Here is a 22,353-nt window from a genome sequence, read left to right on the forward strand (position 1 = left end):
AAAATGGATGTGTTCATGTTCTTTGTAGGGACATGGCTGAAGCTGGAAACCATCATTCTGAGCAAACTATCGCAAGGACAGAAAACCAAACACCGCATGTTCTCACTCGTAGGTGAGAATTGAACAATGAGAACACTTGGACACGGGGCAGGGAACGTCACACACCAGGGCCTGTCGTGGGGTGGTGGATGGGGGAGGGATAGAATTAGGAGAAATACTTAATGTAAATGACGAGTTAATGGGTGCAGCAACCAACATGGCACCATGTATACATATGTAACAAAACTGCACGTTGTGCACATGTACCCTAGAACTTGAAGTATGATAAAAACAAGAACAAAAACAAAAAAACCCACAAAAAGCAGATGTATGACTTCTTTGTTTTGCTTTTCAAATCTTGATTATGGCTGCTATCAATTTATTCCAACAATCTCTGATAGCTCTGCCTCTTTAGGAGCTTTCTGATGTAAACACAAGTGACTAGCATGTGAGTGGGGAAAGAGCTGTTGGTCAGTTTCCCTTTCAATATGCGGGCTAATGCATGGACTCACCAGAGGCTACCTCCCAAAACCAAAACTAGGAGCACAAAAACAAAGAAAGCTACGAGTTTGTTCAAATGTAGAAGATATTCTTTCTAGAACATAGATAGGAAGCAAACACTTGTAGCTTTTTACATCTGGTAGGCCTCCACGGATATCTAGTCCAACTGGCTACATGCTATAGAGAGGAAGGTGAGGCTTTGAGATACACAGCTAGTAAGCAGGTAGAACCAGACACAGAATTCAGATCCCCGATTTCTCATTTTCTCGTTTCTTCTATGATACCAAGTGTGGCATTGTTGAATAACTCCAAAAGCAGAGAGTCATTGCGATTAACATCCAGGAGTGGTTATTTTTCAGACCAGTTTATAAGTAGCCAGGATTCTAGACATACTATTCTAGTCAATTTACTTGTAATATTATAGACTTTATTATTTGCCTTATTTTCCAGGTACCGCTACCTATGGAATCCACCTTTCTTATAAACCTGCCTGGATGCACCTCAAATAAAATTAGAAAAAAAAAAGCCCACATAAATACCTATTTCTGCGTTTAAATTATCTTATTGACTAATCCATACTGTGTTTTGAGAAAAATTCAAACACTTTTTTACATGAAAATTTAGACATTATTATTCTTTAGTGACCAGATTAAAAAGTTCTTTTGTGTAGAAAGAAGTATGGGAATTTCATGACAAACAATTCACTTTTAAAATATAGCAATTAGAGGACTAAAAGAGGCCCAAGATGAAATTATGAGAAATATGCAAAATAGACTCTAGATTGCAAGCATTCAGAGGCAAAACCTTACATATAAGACACTTTATTATTAAGGTAGGTGCAAAAGTAATTGCGGTTTTTTGCCATTACTTTTAATTAAAGGTTATACAGAACACTTTTTCAAAATAATTTCAAATATATTAATCCACCCAAATTGAGTCATATCTTAATTTCCAATGAGTTATAAATCTATATTTTAGTCACAAGTTCAAGGTTTAATTTTTTTTCTAGTAAAAGACAACCTTGTAATATAGCATTTTGGAAACTCCATTTGCAAAATGCCTTCAGCGGGGAATAGCTGTTCAAATTCATGCAGTCACAGGCTGATTAAACAGAACCCAAAAGACACAGCTAGAAGCTGTGCAAAGTGCAGACTCAGAAAGCCTCAAGGTCTATAATTAAGAGCTATCTGAAAGCTTCAAAAAGAAAATAATTCCAGAAGCAAATGGAAGGGCTTTATATATGTCAATTACCACCACTGAAGAGCAAAAACTGGCTTAGGCTATGCAGGACAAGGACAGAAAAATTAGTATCAGCCAGGAGGGAGGGGTCTTTGCCTGTTCAAAATTTTACTTTACCCTTTCTCCCATCATTTCCCAAGAATGTCAAAGCCTTTAGTGTTCTATTTTTTGTTCACCAATATACAGAATTTTCTTCAAAGGCAGAAGAAAACTAATTTAGTACCTGCTCTTGATATATTCTATAAGCTGAGAGATCTATGTCCAGAGTTGCAAACCCAAATGCTTGCAGGAGTAAAAAGTGGGTGGGGGATGGGGAGGGGGTGCTGGGAGTCAGGCACATACACATTATGAGATTCTGGAAAACTGGCCACTATTCAGTGCACCCCATGTGCGCCATGTGAGAATGTGGGCTTAGTCCTGCCAGGTCTTCAGAGAGATGATGAGCATCCAGATTTTTTTTTTTTAATTTGAAATGTTCTAGTTTTGAAATGTGGGCTAAAATTGTTTTTAACTGCATAACCAAACAAAACACCTATTCAGTTGTTCACAATCTGCAGGAGGTTAATTCATCTCTGATTGCAGCCATTTGTATCATACATAATAAGCTCTCAGTAAATTCTATCTGCTGTTATTACTGCTTCATTTCTATGTCTGATTACTCAGAGACTTTGCAAGTGGTCTACTTGTTTTCTGAACAAATTTCCTTCGTTCCTAGTTGAATACTGTGTTCAACACCTAGATTTCTCTTGGTCTTCCAATGCGGAAAACATTTTATTTTCCCTTCTACTTTTATTTTGGTGTTCAACTTAGAGATAACTCTTATTTTATATGTTGAGGCTATTTTCAAAGTGGATAAACACTGCTAATCTACGATTTTGTCACTGGAATGAAGATCTAGAATGTGGTATATTTCTAAAATTTATATAATTTTCAAAATGAATATGTCTACCTAAAAGAAAACACTGCAGCCTATGTCCTCAGCCTTCACACTGTTCTTCTACGACACGGCAGTTCTATTACCTTTTGCTTAACAGAATTAATTTAAATTCAGTTAACTATGATACCTTTGTCTTAGTCAATGTGAATAAAGTGTTTTAATATGTTTATCATTTCCAACTAACCAATCTATCCCCCTTGTCACATTCATTAAATAACCCAGATTTTGAAGTTTTATGACATCTTAATTTGCTAAATTTCGTGCTACGGGGAAACAAAGATGAAAATGGGCAATAAACTATAAAGCACTAAACAAATACGATTTTTCTATAGTCTCGTTTTAGCAAATTGAGTGATTAATGTTAAAGAATTTTCTAGGAAAGAATTAGAATATATGATCACTACATTTATTACTAAGATTCCTACGAGGATTCCTATTTGTTTTTTAAATGCTTTAGGGTGAAGACAAACTATCTGGCAAGCATCAATTTGCAACACTATTGTAGGTGTTTATCTGTATTTAAACTTGGGTTGACTACATATTACAAGTTAGATTACGGAGACTGTGTATTATATTCAATCAGACATATTTGAGATGATCTTCTAAAACTTCATTTGGGGAGACAAATAAAGAACCTGCTAGTAACCAAGGTATCATCAAAATGACCAGGCTGATGAATCAAGATGGACATTTCCAAAGAAAAATGAGGTGAGGGAATGATGGGTGGAAATTCTTGTAGTTAAAATTGCCGTGAAGGACAACAGGAGAAAAATTAATGAAAAAGAGAGAATTTTTAAAGCACCATAGGCAAACTTCAGGCCACACAGTCCTGTGGATATTTAAGGTGGCCAAATTTGGTTAATTCAGGAAAATATTCAGGATCTACAAGAATAAATGAAATTGGTAAAGTGTAAGGAAAGGCTGTTAAAGAGCACCAGTAATATTTTGCTGCCACAGAACAGGCAATGCCTGTTGATTCTGAATTACTCAGAAGCGGGCCATTTAGCTTAGTAATAATCCTAATTGTAGCTGCTTATTTTATTTTTGGAAACCAAAAGAGCTGGGCTCACATTTTGAGACATTTTAATGTTTTGGTCTCATATTTTTGTCCTTCCTGTGTCTCTGTTCCGCCCGCCTCCTGTCCTATGGCTTTTCTGTAAGCACAGTATCCTGTATGTGGTGCCGTGGCTGCCAGGATTTGGCCAGTGGGAAGGATAAGAGGTGAAAGCACTTATGGCCCCATCCACCTAGGTGCGTTAACAACAAACCAGCCACTTGTTAGTGCTGTGAACATGGAACGTAATATCTTCCTATTTTCCAGCAGAGAGGTCACCTCTGTCAGCCATGCATCAGCATCCTGAGAACATGTTCCCAATAAACCAGGCAACCAAGAAGAGAACAAATTCATTTTATTTTTTGAAATCTGTTCCTTGTGTTGCTCTAAAATAAAACGATGTAGGTACATCGTATCAGACTTGTGTTGCCACTAAAAATCACCCACTGCTACTAAAAATTAACATCCAGGAGGTAATTTACATTTTATAAAGATCCTCTTTTCCAGTCTCTGACAATTCCAGGAGGGAATATTTTGATTTACTAAAACAAAAACAAAATAAAACCCCCCAGCTTCCCTACAACTCCCCATTCCCAGGCCAGCTTCATAGGCATTCCAGATGCTACTATGTTGTACACTAATCAAAAATTAAGTTAAAAAACAATTACATTTTATAAAGATCCTCTTTTCCGGTCTCTGACAATTCCAGGAGGGAATATTTTGATTTACCAAAACAAAAACAAAATAAAACCCCCCAGCTTCCCTGCAGCTCCCCATTCCCAGGCCAGCTTCATAGGCATTCCGGATGCTACTATGTTGTACACTAATAAAAAATTAACTTAAAAAACATTTGCTTAGCTCATGATATGTATAAGTAGCTTGACTAATTCCAGTGGAAACTGCAATAAACGAAACTTAGTACCAAAAATATTTGATCATATGGCTGTGATTGAGGCAGACGTGAATCTTTACAAAATTACCCCAGGGCCCTTAATAACAGGGTTGTAAAATCACTTAGCAACCAACTTCCTTTTTTCCCATGTGGCATAATGAGACCTGGTCATGGTTCACAAAGATTTGTTTTTAAAGTTCAAAACCTTGTTTAGGTGTTAAACACAGTCAGTTATTAGATATGCAGATAATGAAAATAAACAGAATAAATAATGTTTGCCCCAAAAGCGGGAAGGACTTATTTCTTACCGGACTTTTCCTCTAAAAGCGTAGGCATGGGGAGGAAGAATAAAGAGAAAATGAGAGAGGTGAAATGTATTTTCAAGAAGAAACAGGTCAAGGCTCAGGATAACCTTACTTAAGGGAGCTCTCAAAGGCACTGCTTTTATAAATGCTTCCTGTGGTGGTCTGATATGGTCATTCCTAGGCTGCTGTCTTTAGTTCAAGCTACAGAGGGCATAGGTGTAGACTTCATCTGGGCATCTGAGTACATTCTAAGCTTGCTCTTTCCTTCCTTCCTTCTTTCTTTCCTTCCTTCCTTCCTTCCTTCCTTCCTTCCTTCCTTCTTTCTTTCTTTCTTTCTTTCTTTCTTTCCTTCCTTCCTTCCTTCCTTCCTTCCTTCCTTCCTTCCTTCCTTCCTTCTTTCCTTCCTTCCTTCCTTCCTTCCTTCCTTCCTTCTTTCTTTCTTTCTTTCTTTCTTTCTTTCTTTCTTTCTTTCTTTCTTTCTTTCTTTCTTTCTTTCTTTCTTTCTTTCTTTCTTTCCTTCTCTCTTTCTCTCTTTCTTTTTCTGTTTCTTTTTCTGACAGAGTCTGTCTTGCTCTGTGGCCCGGGAGGAGTGCAGTGGCATAATCATAGCTCACTGAAACCCTCAACTCCTGGTCTCAAGAGATCCTCCCACCTCAGCCTCCCATGTAGCTAGGACTACAGGCACGTACCACAGTCTCTGGCTAATTATTTTTATTTTTGTAAAGATAGGGTCTTGCTATGTTGCCTAGGCTAGTCTTGAACTTCTGGTCTCAAGTGATCCTCCCACCTCAGCCTCCCAAAGTTCTGGGATTACAGGTGTGAACCACCGTGCCTGGCCTAATCTTTCTTTTGAATGGTTTACTTTTATCAAACAGATTTGTGGCTTGACAATAAAAAAATTATGCCTTGTAATATTGAGAGGAGTTGGAAAATACTACTCATGCATTGTAGCTGGGCATGGTCATGAAATGAAAACATGAGACTTTCCAGAAACTCCAGTCTATCCAGGGAACCCAGGACCTATCATCTTCTCCCAAGTCACCATGCCTGGAGCCATCAGTTCTTCTTTGATCCCATCCTTAATTTTCCCCTATTCTCCATAGACAATTATGAATCCTTCTCCCTGTGAGTGGTCAATGGCCCCTCAGCGTGCCCTCTTACTTCCTCAGCGCCCATCTTAATGAGGCCTTCATCATCCCTCACTGACAGCACAGGCGCTTCCTAGCGGATGGTCCTATCTCCAGCTTCATCTCCTAATCCATCCTTCACACTATCCTTGGAACCATTTTCCAAAAATAGTGAAGTGAATATATCATTCTGCCCTTAAAAAACCTCCTTATTATCCAGAAAATAGAATGCCAACTCCATTCTACAGAACTTAATGCTTTGGTGGTGGGCTCCAGCTTCCCTTCCCACCCTCATCTTCCCCCATTGGCTTCTATGAAGCCTGCACTTCGCTGCACTCTCCTGGCTCTCTTGGATGTGCCGTGCACTTACATGTTTCCCTGTCTTCTGCCCATGCTGCTTCTCCCTCTCCCCCAATCAACATTACTCATTCTTCAAGGTCAGTAACATTTCTTCCATAAGACCTTTCCCAGATCTGCCTGCCAAAATAAATTGTTCCCTTCTCTGCTTTGTGACCCATTCCTTTTGTTCAAAATAATAAATAAATATCGAAGGCTTTTCTATTGGTGTGACATTTATTAGCCTCAGGGAACAAAGGTACACATTGCTAGTACATTTCTGCAATTTTTATTTTGTTCTGTATTATTTAGATGTCTCCAATCGATTATTAGCTCACAGTAACGGCTATGCATGGATTCTCTCTAGCCCCAAACATAGAGTGAGGCACTCAACACATGTTTATAAATTCCCTTTTTGGGGAACCATTGAAACATTATACAAATGTTTGAAGCACAGTGTCTTTTGAAATATAAAAAATAAATTGTTCTCTGAAATAAGGTTGAATTATATATGGCAAAAGCTATGTGTCCTCAGTTGTAATGGTTCTTTCACCAGCTCCATAAATATTTCAGTTAGTTCCTACTTAACTGTTAATTTCTCTGCCTATTAGTGACGTCAGGTGCTTACACATGTTGCAAATGTTCTAAAGAAGTGGCACAGCTTTGTACAACATTAGTGTAGATTATGTGTTCAGATCTCCAGGGCAGAATTTTCTCCTAGAGCAAACACTAATGCTTCAGAATAGTTAAGGGCCAAGAAAGGGACTACATCCTTGTAGTTTCCAGTCCTTGAACTAAAACTCTTATTTATAAGGTAAATTTCTCAGCCTTTTCTAAAATAAAATGCATCTTATTTAATTAAAATCAGAAGACTAAACATGAACACACAAATGATAAAGGTTACCCCTCCCTTCCTCTCCACCTCTCCACCTCTCCAGCTCAGGCTACCTCATATATTAAACCATCTTTATTTAATACATTGTTTTGCTACAGCAGCAGCTATCAACACCTAGGCTATTATCCTGACCTCTTAGCTTAAAGGTTTCTTCAGAATGTTGAAAAAAACAATAAAAACAAAGATGTTTTCGATTTAAAATGGGCTAATAGCATCAGAGTTTATTTTTAATTATGGAAAAGATAAATAAGAGAACTGGGAGTGATATTCCTCTGGGCTTACTTGTAAATAGAAATAGAGTAAGTGAATTTTTGGAGTAAAATATAAATTTACCTAAAATATAACCATTGAATTGTTACGAAGTACAGGGATTTTTTTTTGTCCAATAGTCTAAGAAAACACAATTTCTGACTGACAAGACTTGTTGAAAGGTGGCTTATCCCATAATCAACAGCTTTCAAGGAACTCATAGACCCTTATCCTCTGTAGCTGGAGAGTCTCTCGCTCTCTCTCTCTGGCTGTTATTACTCCAAATAACATGGTAAAATGCAAGTATGCACTCAGGTTTTGTTGAGGACTACATTTTTGCATGAGGGGTTACAAACCAATTCAAAATTGAATTGTGTTTGAGAATCAAAGCTAATAGAGGTGAATGAAGAAAATATAAACCAGCTTTGATGATCACTTACATGAAGGTTTTGGGCTATGATTACATCCCTGCTTGCTTCCTAGCTTAACAAGGAATTGAGCTGCCATGGGAATTTTTGGCATCAGGCATCATAGAGTGGGATCAAGACATAAAAAGTCAGGTTGAATCTGCAAGCCTTTTAAGAGTCTGCAATCATTGAACCTTAAAAATAGGATGGCTGTATCCTGAATCTTTCTCTTTTTATTTTTATTTATATGATATATTTTTAGAGATAGGGTCTAGTTTTATTCCCCAGGCTGAAGCGCAGTGGTGTAATCATAGCTCACTCTAACCTTGAACTCCTGGGCTCAAGCGATCCTCCCATCTCAGCCTCCTGAGTAGCTGGGATTATAGGTGCATGCCACCGCGCCTGGCTAATTTTATTTTTATTTTATTTTTTGTAAAGACGTGGTCTCTCTATGTTGCTCAGGCTGGTCTCAAACTCCTGGGCTCAAGCAATCCTCCCACCGTGGCTTCCCAAAGCACTGGGATTATAGGCAGGAGCCATTATGCCCAATCCGAATCTTTATATTTTAATAAATGGGATTCTATTATAAAATAATCACTTTGTCTCAGTTATTTATGACTAGTTGGGTATTCACAAGGAACAAAAGGATTATTCATTTATTAAGCCATTAACAGATATTTATTGAGCACCTAGTAAATACCAGACACTATTTTAGGGACATTAGTGAACAACAGAAAAGGCAATAAAAGCTCCAATGGGTTTACATCTGGGAGTAGGGGAAGGAGAAAGATAATCAGTAATAAATACTGTCATGCATTGTATATGGATGCTTTGGTCAACGATGGACCGGGTGTACGATGGTGGTCCCATAAGATTATGATAGAGTTGAAAAATTTCTATTGCCTAGTGATGTCACAGTGCAACGCATTACCCACGTGCTTGTGGTGATGCTGGTGTAAACAAACCTCCTGTGCTGCTGTATTATTAAGTACAAATACTTGATAATAAATGGCTGTTACTGGTTTATGTATTTACTATACTATTTATTGTTATTTTTTGAGTATACTCCTTCTACTTATAAAAAAACAAGTTAACTAACTGTAAAACAGCCTTGGGCAGGTCTTTCAGGAGGTATTTCAGAAGAAGGCATTGTTACCAGAGGAGGTGACAGCTCCATGTGTGTTATTGCCCCTGAAGGCCTTCCAGTGGGATAAAAGGGGAAAGACAGTGATGTTGCTGGTCCTGACCCTGTGTAGGTCTAGGTTAATGTTTGTGTTTGTGTCTCAGTTTTTAACTAAAAAGTTTAAAAAGTGAAAAGAAAAATTTTTAATAAAAAAAACTTGTAGAATAGAGTATAAAGTATTTACTTTAAGTATTATAAAGTATTAAAATACCTTAAATACTACAAAGAAAGAGTATAAAGTATTTTCGTACAGCTGTATAATGTTTTTGTGTTAAATGTTATAACAAAAGAGTCAATAAGGTTTAAAAAAATTTAGAAGTTTACAAAGTAAAAGAGTTATAAGGGTAATTTTATAAATTTAGGGTAGCCTAATTGTACAGTGTTTACAAAGTCTGCAGTAGTGTCCAGTCATGTCCTAGGCCTTCACATCCACTCACTGACTCACCCAGAGCAACTTTGAGCCCTGCAGACTCCATTCATGGTAAATGCCTTATACAGGCATACCATTTAAACAAATCTTTCATACCATATTTTTACTGTACTTTTTCTATGTTTGGATACACAGATACCATTGTGTTACATTTGCCTATGGTATTCAATATAGTAACATGCTATACATATTTGCAGCCTAGGAGCAATAGGCTACACCATACAGCCTAGGTGTGTGGTAGGCTATGCCATCTAGGTTTGTCTAAGTGCACTCTGTGTTGTGCACACAACGATAAAATTGCCTAACAACAATTAAGCAACACACGACTGTGTAATAATTAAATAAGGAAAGCATTTAGTATTTTAGAAGACGACAAATGCAATTTTAAAAAGTAGAGCAAATAAAGGGGTTCAGGAATTCCAGGGCAAAGGGTTTTGCGATTTTATATAAGGTGGTCAGGATAGGCTTCCTTGAGAAAGTGACTGAGCAAACAGATGAAGTTGATGAGGGGGGTCACAATACAGCTATCTAGGGGAAGAGGGCTCCCAGGGGGCCAGGCAGGAGTGGAAGGAGAGGGAAGAATGGCAGGCGTTAGTCTAGGGAAGGGGGAATCTTGACAATGAGGCTCTTGAAGACCACCGTGAAGATTTTGGCTTTACTCTGCTCCAATGCAGCTTATTGCTGTTACTTATCAGGAGTTCTGAGGTGTGGACATTTAGTAACTGTTGGTGTTGAGAAGAGGCATGGATGAAAAAATATCAGAAAATACCTGATTATGATATGTGCTGTCATTTGTCATTCCTCTTTGGAAACTCATTTTGATTCTCCCTGTGCTGTGTTTAAAAAATAATGAAATAAAGATGGGCTTCAAGTAGGTTACAAAGTGGAAAGGAGTTTCAGTTGGGCAAAACACACTGAGGCCAGTCCATCTGCCCTCTGTCTCTGTTGCCCACATTGGGACAGGCAGCTCAGCTGGCAGGCACAGCTCTGCACCTCTTCTGTGCTGGCCGCTGTTTCAAGCTACAGCTCCAAGGTCCATGGCCAGTTAGAGGCTGTCCTTTAGACAGACATAAGTCGGAAGGAAATATCATCTTCATTCTGTTTAGAAACGACATTCTCCCCAGTCTTTGAGGAAAAATTTTTTGACATAATTAATGTGAGTGATTCACACTCTAAGATTTTTTTTTCTAAAACAATAAAAAGTACATTTACTGCTGTAGACTGCTGCCACTAAAACAAAATCGCCTTCAGAGGGCAAAGGGATAGATTTTTTTCTTATACTGTTACGCTTATTTATACTATTATTGACATATTTGTAGAAACTCCTCAGTAAAAAAATAAGTATAATTGTATAAAAAAGATAATCATTGATACGTGACCCTCAAGGTTGAAGACAACTAAATGACTGAAAACCTCAGGCTTTAGATGAGAAAACAATCTCACTGGATGTGCACTAGGACCCACAGAAAAGAACACATTAATAAACTTTTTAAAAGAACCTACACATTGTAGAGGAAGAAACAGGAAATTATTACTCTTATTGTTCACCCATCAAGTAGTGGAAAAAGAAACTTGGTTAAGTTGAAGAGGAAAAGATCAAAGCAACTGAGAACCATAAATTTGCTCTGTTTGTAAAATAATGCGAGTAACGTAAGTTGCATTATAGCAGAGCTATATACGGCATACATTTTATATAATGTCCCGTGGTGCATGCATCCACCCAGACAATCGACAAGTATTTTCTAAGTACCTACTATGTGTCATTCACTGCTGTGGGCCCTAGAGAAAATGCCTCCTTACAGAAAAAGTAGACAACCTACAAGCTCTGGGTGCAGGATTAGTTGTTAGAAACCCAACATTCAGTGGACTGTTCACAAAGTAGACTTCTGTTATAAACTTACCTTCAAAATTGATTGCTTCTTTACAGAGCACGTTCTACCCCGATTATGGCCTTAGCCATCAAAATAGTTTTAAATTCTAAATGCTACTGACATTTAAAATCAAGGCAGACCTTAAAGGTATAAAAGTTAGCGTTTTTTGATTGCAATTAACATTATAATAAAAAACATATAATTCAATAATTTGCTACTTCTACTGAGGCCATCCTAACATTTTATACAACGTGTCAATATTGTGAGTACATGAAAGATCATCTTTCTTGTACAATGAAATTTTGAGTTGGTTACAGAAATTGAGTGTTTGTGATCTCCAACCATGGTGATCATGTTTCCAGAACCCTCAGATCAGGTCAGCTTGCCTAGACAGTATAAAACGATGTAGGAATTGTGTTTATGCAAGAAAAATCTAACCCTTACATTTCACAAAGAGAGCAAAATACCATCTACTGAGAAGGTACAACCAACATTAATTGGAGAAATCACGACAAAGGCACTCCAGGTTGAATACTAAATATTCATACAGCTCAGGGATTTCTTTTTACCAGAGTAAGCTGGGCATGAAAGGTGTGCATTTTAAATGTCAGGAAATGGAAGCAACAGAAAATTTCCAAGGGGAAAAAAAAATCAGTAATGACGGAAAGAAAAAACATGTATCAGATACAAAACTAATTTTCCGCACACAGTCCATGGTTTATTAAAATGTTGAGAAGAAAAAAATATATTTTGAAAAAGAAAATTTCCACCTATTTTCCATCTATCCTCTATAAGGCCTGGGAAAAACAAAAGTTGCATCTCATGTGTTAACTCTAGCTGATTTTGGTCCAGCTACCTGCAGGTCTGTCTAGAGGGGGCTGGCTTCTAAGCCCGTATCTGGTATTTAGTGGCAATGTCTGTGGAAGATTTGGGGATGGAGTGGCAGTTTGTATGCCCCATGTTTGATATCCCTGGTATAGACCAATCCAAATCACATTTACCCTACGAAGCTTTCCTTGATGAGTAGAACTCAAGCTGAACCTCTGCCTTCTAATTCACTGCATAAGAGGTCTGGGCTGAGTGCCTAGCATCAGAATGCATGCAATCTTTAGCCTCTCCTTGCACTGTGCACTGTTCCTACCAGGAGAGAATGCTGGTGTGTAGGAGACTGGAGCTCACCTCCTCCACTGATGACTCTTTGTTTTCACTGAACTCAATGGGGTGCTGAACCTTCTGCCGAAGTGAGGACAGGAAAGGGGGTGGTGTTACCAAGCAGCAGCAAATTCATGAATTTTGCTCTCTGGCAGGCTAATTTGGGGGTGGAAGGGTGGGTGGGCCACATGGAACAGGCAAACAACACCAGACTGTCTCCAGTTCAAAGCTATTTCCCCCTCCTCATATTTTTTTGGTTAAATAGTTATGCATTACAAATCTCCAGGATGAAGATTAAACTAACTGTTCCTTCATGACTCAATGTCAGATTCTTTACTTCACTGTACCACTTACTTTCCAGAGGAAGGGAGAAGGCACTAGCCTACACGCCAGGGTAGGTCAGCTCCTGCTCTCACATCATTTCTCTCAGCCCTTGTGACTTTGCTCAAGTCCTCCCTCGCTATTTTTATTTTCCTTCTGCCTCCTACAAGTCTCTGAACTTAAAGAAAAGGAAAGCAAAGCTGAGAAGGTGATTGATATTTAATGGCACCTCTTCTGGGAGACAGCACTGAACTGGGTATTTTACAGTATTTTCTCGTGTCATAAGAAGGTAGACACAATTTTTTTCCCATTTTACAGACATGAGATCTGAAGCTCGGAGTTAAGGAACTTGCCTATGACCACATAGATAATAAGATATATACTCAAAAACTGTGTTCGTTCTATTTAACCTTGTCTCTTGATCTTTCTGTGCTGGTTTCTCTATAAAATAGGGGCATCACTACCTCCCAGATTGCTTAATAGTGCTGCTACTCATTTCATCCTTTTGATCATGACTGGGCATTGATAAAACATACAGCATTATTATAATGTGCCATTGACATAAAAAGTGCTTGCCAATTGATTAATTGATTAGGGGAACAGAAATAAATGAGTCATATAAAAATGGACATAATTCCTTAACATTTAAAACAAAAGTACAGACCATCTGGATATGTAATAAGATAATTTTAATAAATGAGAAATCACATATCATACAGCGGCATTTAAGCCTGACCTGGCAAGGTGTCAACTCAGCCTCGCTCTCCTGTCATGTGGTACAATATATGAAGTGCTGTACCATAGAAGACAGTGTTTGTGGATGAACTCAGTGGGGAGAAAGTCTGTGAGGTGGGCCCTTTGGGCTGGGATTATGGACTCTTTGAGCATCCATCGATATCCTTCAAAGGGTTTATTTCATGTGAGCATTCAGAAATTGTACGTAAAATATTTTGAATGAGCTAGTGAACTTTTTTTTCTAGAAAGAGAGTCAATGGCTTTCATCAAAACTAGTGTAATATAGTGGTTAAGAGTTCTCAATTAGAAACTGAACTTTCTGAGCTTAAGTCCCAGCAACTTTAGTTACTAGCTGTGATGCCTTGAGTGAGATAATAAATCCCTCAATGTCTCAATTTTCTCATCTGTAAAGTGGGGATATCAATAGTACTGATCTCACAGGTTGTTGGGAGCATGAATGAATTAATGTATGTGACACACAGCACTCCTGTTCACAGCTGCCACTGCCAAATTCATCACCATGATAAGTTCTCAAAGTCATCAATGATCTTAAAGGATGACTTTGATATTTTATTGTTATCCTGATTAATAATAGCTATCATTTACTAAGCACCTCTTTTAGACCTTACATAAATTTACTTACAAAGTACTAAGCACCTTATATGCATTACTTCCTTAATTCTTACAAATATCCTATGAAGTGGGCAGTATTATTAACCTTATTTTATACTCGATTAAGCCTTGACTGAGGTTTAAAGAGTTAAGCAATTTGCTCAGGGCTACATGGATAATAAATGCAAAGCCAGAATGCAAACTTAGTTCTGACTTAATCCAGAGCATAATATTTTAATCAGTAAGGAACAAAATGCTTGTAGTTAAAAGACACCTTCTCAAGGTAAGCCAGAAGGGATTATTGGCTTGCTGAAAAACAAAAGTAAAGGAATCCATGGGAGCACATTATAAAAGGAAAAGATCACATCAAGGAGTAAACCATGGCATTTGTCTTCTCACTTCCACAAAAGCCATGGGAGCCACAGTTTTAAGGAACTTGGTGAGCACAGCACATGGTGCAGATGTATCAGACAGTGCTCCGTGTGGGATTTGGAAGGAATGGAGATGTTGGTATCTGAGACCCTAGGAAGGGTGAGCAAGCCAGGAGACCTGGAAATGGAGGCCAGAGGGAATGTGGACTGCAGAAGACCAATCAGGAAACTGAAGTGAAGACAGGCAATGGTTTGAACCACAGGAAAAATTTCAGCTTCTGATTGCTGCTAGATGTTGTTTACTCAGACTGTTCAATATTTCTGGTATTAGCTCTCAGTGCCTGCTACATGGAGGGTGCTCAATATATATTTGGTGAAATGATTTGAAGGGGGAGTTAGAAACAAAGTCGATTATCCATGATGTACAATGAAGTGTGCCATTGTGAATGTTAGCCTTCAATAAGTCTCCCGAAGAAGTACTATATGTATTCAGGGGATGTTGATAATACTCAAAACAATTTAGGGATGCTTCCTTCTGGAATTATCTTCAAAAGGCATCACAAAAAACACATTTTCCAAGTTTGATGCTTAGGGTAATTAATGGGTAATCAATTACTGGTCTTGGCTCTAAATTACTTTTGGAAATTTGAGTTATTTATCATTATTAATGATATTCTTTAAAATGTGCCCTAGGCTCTATAGCAATGAGACAATCTTTACAGGTAGCTTCTATTAGGAGTACTTTACATACATTAAATCATTCAGCCCTCAAAGTAGCCCAATGAAGTAGGTATGGGAGTCACCCCGTTAATAGATGAAGAAACCAAGGCACTGGGTTTGCAACATACCAAAGTTCATCAACTAAAAGGAGGTAGAACCCTCTTGCTTGAGTAATTGGGACATCATTGGAATAAGTGTCATTTCTATTTCCCTCAAATTATCTTAAAGGGAATTGTATTCAATTCAATTCAATTGTACGTTGAATTCTGACTTCGGTTTTGTTTTTTTTTTTTTTTTGTGCATGTGTGTGTGTGAAGTCATATTTCCTTATAATTCATTCCTGCACTGATTATTTTATTTAGCCTCCTTCAAAAATTATTTTACTCTTTAAGAACAAAGCCATTTCTTGTATGATATAATGGAGGTTTGCTTTTACCCCAAATGTAGGGAGTGTGGTGTAAAGGCAAGCAAATCACAGAACTGTTCGTGTTGCATCTGTCTCTATCTCCTCCTTTAGGGAGAGTGGTCTTTACACTGCACTAGCAGAAAGAGATGACCATGGCAACAACCACCCTGTAAGGTAGCTGTTTGTTTGTCCCATTTCAGACAGAAAGAAACTGAGACTGTCACTGAGGTTTAAGTACCTTACCTAAGCAGTACTGCTAGCAAGAGGCTGAGGTCAGGGCTGGCACTTTTCCCACTGTACCTCAGTTCCTTCAGGGGGTATGTACAAAGCTTCTGTTTGTGTTTAAACAGAAATCAACCACAATTGTTCAAGATAGAGAAAACTAACTTAAAAGTAGTTCCTCTAAAAGGCGGATGAGATTTGGCTCAGAATTAAAGTCTGAGACAGGCAAGAGAATTCCAAGCTGCTTTAACGGATTTCTAGCCTCGAGATGTAGATACATTTTAACCCAGGACATGAAAACACAGTATGCTGTTAGGTCACAAGGCTGAACATGGGGAAGCAGAGCATGACCCTCGAAAAAGAAGTGGTTTTTTTTTTTTTTTAAAAGAAACTAGGTTAAGTAATGAAGAAACGAACAATTGCAGAGTACCAATTACACATCAGGTACTGTTATTAGGATCTTCTGCACAAAAAGTCCTTAAGGATTCTTATCATCCTTCCTTTACAGTGGCAGAAATGGAGGATCGGAACAGTTATGGGGCTTGTCTAAGGTTACACAGGTAAAAAGTGGTCAACCTGGGCTGGGGCCCAGGACAATCTGAATCCATGTGATATGTATTTTCTGTTACTACACACTGGCTTGTGATTAACCCAAAATTCTAGAACAAAATATTTAAACAGATAGCCAGAAAGTACTTGAAAAAGAAGGTGATAACCCTAGGTGCCAGCGCAAAGAAACAGGGCAAACTGAACCTATCACTCTCTCTGATAGAGTTTCTGGCCTGGTAGATCCAGGCAATGCCATAGACACCCCAGGTCTCTCAAATGCAGTGTTGTTTTGGAAAAAATGAATGAAAATATGTGTCCAGGATTAGGGCACAGTTAGGAGAATCATTGTGTGGTGAACAAAGGAGGCTGAAGGGTGTTATCAGTGGATGGTTGTAAAACTGGAGGGTGGTGACATGCCATGGTTCTCTGTCCTTGACCTGGTTCCATTCATGTATTTGTTCACTCACTCACTCACTCACTCACTTGCAGGCATTAATTGAATGGCAATGACACACTAGGCCTTATGTCAAGAACAGAGAATTTGGAATGGACACCAAAATGTGCCATGCAGAATCTTCTTCAGAAGGTTTCCTTGCACCAGTTGCTGGGAGGGCTATTGACAGCCTTCAATTGTCAGCACTTCAGGATCTGCCTCAACTGCAGAGGGCTACCTAACCCAAGGGCATGCCCCTTCCTAGTGTGGCCCACATCAGAGTACTGATTGGTTGAGCAGTATCAAGGTTATTCATCTTAGCCAAACTCACACTAACTCTGAAGGCTCCTACTAGTTCCAGAGTTTCCCTGAGATCAGCTCAGGCTGTTGTTGGTTGTGTAAAACAGCTCAACTTCTCCCTCTGCCCACCCCACACCACAGGTATTAAGTCCAAAGTGACTCCTTAATAAACATCCTGCACACTAAACTTGGAGTTGGAGTCATTCTGCTTCGTAGAAAACTCACTGGTAAAAGAAGGGGCTTTACCCTTTGTTCATCCTTTAAAGAGTACAACTACAATCAAGGACAAAATTACATATTTGGTTTGCTAAAAGGAAGGCTTTTCTTTCAACAATGGAACAGCCTGCCTCAAAAAACAGTGAACCTGCATAAGCAGAGGGACACTACTGTTGTTGGAGTGTCTCTGTTGACCCTGCTGTTAGCTAACAAGCAGCGCAGTATCACTAATATTTCTAAATTAGTGATTAGAAAATTATTTTAGAACATTTTGGATCCAATATGTACTGGGAATATTTTTAAACATATATGGGCAGAAATCCCATTTCCTAATGAACTCCCTGAAATAATCTGAGATTACTTAATTCTAACCTTAAGATGCAGATACAATATAATTCAGGACCCAGTGGCAGAAACAGTTAAAGTCCACCAATAGCCATTTGTTCTTTTGTCTTTTAGTAATAAAATCCTGAATGTTAGCTGGCTACATGTTTATCTAGCAAAACACTACATTTTCCAGACTCCCTTGCAGCTAATGTGTCCATGTGATTAAATTGTGGTAGTGGGATCTGGGTGGTAGTGATGCGTGCAACTTCTGAGTTAAAATCTTAAAGAAAACCACTTGCTTTTTATTTCTTCTTTCCTCCATCCCAAGGCTGGTACATGGAAGTACTTGCAGTGGTAAGGCAGGAGTGCTACTCTAGGAAAGGGGAAGCAATAATGCAGAAAATTCCTGGGTTGCTGAATGACCACTGGAGTAAGACTCTTTTACCTCAGGACTGTCTATCAGCTTTGACTTTTACTTGGGAGAGAAAGAAACCACCTATATTGTTTAAACCATTATTACTTTGGTCTCTGTTAAAACAGCTTAACAAATATTCTAACTTACACAGATTTCAAATCAACCTGACCAGATGTCAAATCTGGGTGATGTTCATTCTTTGCTCTGTAAGCATGGTATCTTATTAGCAGACTGGAACATGATAAGAATAAGAATTATTATCCTTTACCTGTGAGTTAACTCCTGCATTAGCCTTCTGCCTTTTTGGTACTCTGCCTTGTCCTGGCCCACATTATATTTTATTTCTATATAAAAATATAGAAATTTTGCTAAGGCAAAATCTGGACTAAAATTTTGTTTATTTGTCTAACTATACAGTAGGATTGTTGCCAGCAATTAAAATCTTGATTTGTCTTGCTGCTGACACTTTGTCTTGAGAAGTAAATTTCAGATAAGTTTATATTGTATATACACATAATTATATGACTCATTCATTCCTCCCATTTCATTTCATTCATTAATTTGACTGCCCAATATTTATAGCAAAACTATTCAAGTATAATAAAACCAGTTCATGATAAAAGAGATCAAATTAGTTATAGTTCATGGATACATATTAACAAATAAGTGAAAAGAATAAGTGAGGCATGACTTTATCTTAAAAACTTCAAAAGAAACATAAATCAGAAGTCCAACGTAAAACATTGTTATGAATAATTTATTATTTGAAATTTCCTCATTTCTATTAATGTAATGATTGATGCTTTTGTAGTATAAAAACCATAGCTTAAATAAAACATTCTGATATATCATTAACTGGTATAGACACTATTTCTTTTTTAGTACCTGAAGAAAGTATAGATGTATAACTGTCTGCTCTTTGGCTGGAAACATGAAAGTCCAAAATCATTGTCATTTTTATCATGGTACTAGCTGGATTTTAGGTTATTTCTGCTTCTCTGGCTCTGGAGAGGAAGTGCTGCATATGTCATTTATAAAATATATGTACATGGCTGGGCGCGGTGGCTCACGCCTGTAATCCCAGCACTTTGGGAGGCTGAGGAGGACGGATCACCTGAGGTCAGGAGTTCGAGACCAGCCTGACCAATGTGGTGAAACACTGTCTCTACTGAAAATACAAAAACTAGCCAGGCATGGTGGTGCATGCCTGTAATCCCAGCTACTTGGGAGGCTGAGGCAAGAGAATCGCTTGAACCCATGAGTTGGAGGTTGCAGTCAGCCGAGATCGTACCATTGCACTCCAGCCTGAGCAACAGAGCAAGACTCTGTCTAAACAACGACAACAACAACAACAAAACTATCTGTATCTATATCTATCTATATTTACACATGGGTTATCAAGGAGAGGGCAAGGATTCTAAAGCCAAGAATATGTTTTCAGTTACAAGCTCTCTTTAAACTTATGTACATCCAGAAACATGCTCACCTTTTCCTAAAGTAATAACAGCTCACTCTTCCACACCAACTATGAAAAATTATAAATATTTAGGAATCACAGAAATAGGAGATCCAGGTTCTCACATTACAGGGAACAAACTGTAGGTGTGGGCACTAGGAACGGGAGCTGAGGGTCCCTTGGTCTGTGGTGTTGTTGGTTTGCAGAAACAGAGTAACTCCGAGGTCACTCTCTCTGGGTGTCTCCATCTAGTTTTCACTCTGCTTCCCTTAACATTTTTTCATCATAATCTTAACCACATCATGTCAATATATTTCCTTAAAAATAATGTTGAGAAAAGCTCACAGTAAACCACTACTTTTTGCTGCATCCTTAGCAATGTATCTGGTTGGAGGAATAGCTACCAGATAATTTAGGCATACATATTCTATTCAACAGAGGGAATCTCTTCCTTCCTGGATTCAGCTACATTCCAGCAAACATCCACTATGTTTCTGGGACTGTGCCCAGTACATTTGCTTTCACATAAATGTGTTCACTTAATCCTCTGAACTTGCCTTCTTTTACTTACCCCAGGTAGCTTCCAAAGGGCCAGTTTATTACACAGAGAACAAACTCAGAGAAGTGAATAAAATAAACTGCACAGACGTGGCTGTAAACTGGTTTTAGACATTTAAGGAGATTTTTAGTAAAAAACTTTATTCAGTAAGTGAAAAATAATTTGAAAGATGCCATTGAAAAGTGAAAGAGTGTGCTTTTAAAATACCGCCATTACTAGAACTCACAGGCCAATACGTAAGTTTAAAATCTGCACCTTCCATTATAGAAGGAAAAGAAAACTAATACATTTCATGCTTCCCTTTTCAAGAAGACATCGTAAAGTAGCAGGGGAGTATATGATTAAAAATTACCTTAAATATTATTTACTGTGGTTAGTTACTCTTAGCAGTTATTTCGGTTGTCACCAACAGTAGTGATCAAGTCCATTATAAGCATTAAACACTAAAGAAAGCATCATTATAGACATTTTTCATCCCAGGGAGGCAAAAGTTTATTCTCAAAAGATGGATGATTACAATTCATTTAGAAAGGTTAGTTGAGATGTTTCCTGAAGCATCTCGAAAATGGTTCAGCATTCATTAACTGCTCTGTTCAGGGGGAATGCTGTACGGAGATCACATCTCTCTAAAGAAGATGCCAAGAACATATTAGCTGCCAGTTTGAGAGCCTTCATCTGTTCTTCACAACCATTTTTAGAAAACAATGGTGGCATTTATCAAACAGAGAAAAGACCGTAAATGTTGGAACCCAGAATTCAGCAATTAAAGAAGTTTAGTAGCTGGGAATTGGGGAATGAAAGCCCAAATTGTGCAAAAATACCTCTTTTTTTTTTTTTACCCCAAGTCTTAGCTTGTCTATAGGAATATACCTACTTGAACAATATAAATAGGACAATACTCATATCTGAGGTACCTTAAAGATGAGATTATTTAAGTCAATTTGATAATACAATAGAATGAAGGATATGAGTTTTAAATTCGATTTAGACTATGATTTTGATTAGTTTTTGGTTTTAGAGCATAGCAACACAAAAAATAACCAGTTTCCTTCTATGTATTTTCATGTGGTGTATCATAGAAAAGGAAACTAAGATGTGTTTTTAAAAAGAACTGTTAGCAAATCTGTGAACTTCATGTTGTTTCTAGTTGCTAAGTCTACATGAGAGATAAGTCTGAATAATCTTTTTATTTTTTTTTCTTTTTAAAATGCTTGCAGGAAAATAAGTCAAAAGAAAATGTGGTTCCATATATTTTTCACCTTTTTGAAAAGCATAAGGACTGCAATATAAAATAAGTACAATTTTCTCAAGCTAGAATGAGCTTCTTAAGATTTATAGAATTCATGATATGGTGACCATATGCAGGCTTCAATTTAAGGAGTTTCTGATCGACTTAATGCATATAGGCAGAACATAGCTTTGTTCAGTCTCACTAAAGCTTAACACCCACACACACAACACTCACCACTGGTGATGGGGAAAGTGCGATGTTGCCTATTGATGCCTTCAATTCGTCTACAGTTGCAGCATTCTTAAGAATGTCTTTAGATTGCAATGGTTTAATCTTGATATTAAATTTCTTATGTGATTCTTCTTCTTCTTCCGATTCACTCGAAGAATAAAAGTGCTTTCCTTTGGTAGGTAGAACACAGTTAAAGATACATAACTCTTTCTTCTGCTGGGAGGCAATGACTCCAAGACAAGAGCAATTGCATATAGAGACAGCAAAAGTATCCTTAGATGGCAGAAAATCAAAGCAAAACATACAAAAGTAAAGGAGGAAAGGTTTACAACTTATTCACCTTTCCTCAGAACATGATCAAGGATGGTGAATTTCAAGAAGCAATGGTTCTAATAGCCTACATTTTTGCTGCAGTCGACCATTTGTTGTGTCATACTCAGCACACACAGACAAGCACATGTGAGCTTACTCATCTATAGAGAGAGGAAGGCTGCTTTATGAATGATCCTCGATGAGTTTTAAATGCATCAGTGTTACATGCTTTGCCCAGAGATGAATTGTAGGGAGAGGACAGTAAGAGCTATTTTCTAGTCACTGTAAATGACAGTCATATCAGAGATTAGCAGACAGCT

At 37.9% G+C, this 22,353-nt stretch overlaps 1 protein-coding gene and 1 long non-coding RNA gene across 16 annotated transcripts in view; one reads left to right on the top strand and one right to left on the bottom strand.

Moving 5' to 3' along the window:
- The window catches only part of SGIP1 (SH3GL interacting endocytic adaptor 1), a 214,751-nt gene that overhangs the window by 78,956 nt on the left and 113,442 nt on the right, over positions 1 to 22,353 (bottom strand). For all 14 annotated transcript variants that reach the window (XM_054483842.2, XM_054483836.2, XM_054483819.2 and 11 more), the window contains one exon: positions 21,725 to 21,900. In XM_054483842.2, coding sequence (XP_054339817.1) covers positions 21,725 to 21,900 — 176 coding nt within the window. The remainder of the gene's footprint in view (positions 1 to 21,724; positions 21,901 to 22,353) is intronic.
- Positions 1 to 22,353, top strand: part of LOC129034315 (uncharacterized) — a 109,779-nt gene that overhangs the window by 11,842 nt on the left and 75,584 nt on the right. The gene's annotated exons all lie outside the window — the stretch shown is intronic.

The sequence above is a fragment of the Pongo pygmaeus genome, chromosome 1 (genome assembly GCF_028885625.2).
Source record: "Pongo pygmaeus isolate AG05252 chromosome 1, NHGRI_mPonPyg2-v2.0_pri, whole genome shotgun sequence".
NCBI lineage: Eukaryota > Metazoa > Chordata > Mammalia > Primates > Hominidae > Pongo > Pongo pygmaeus.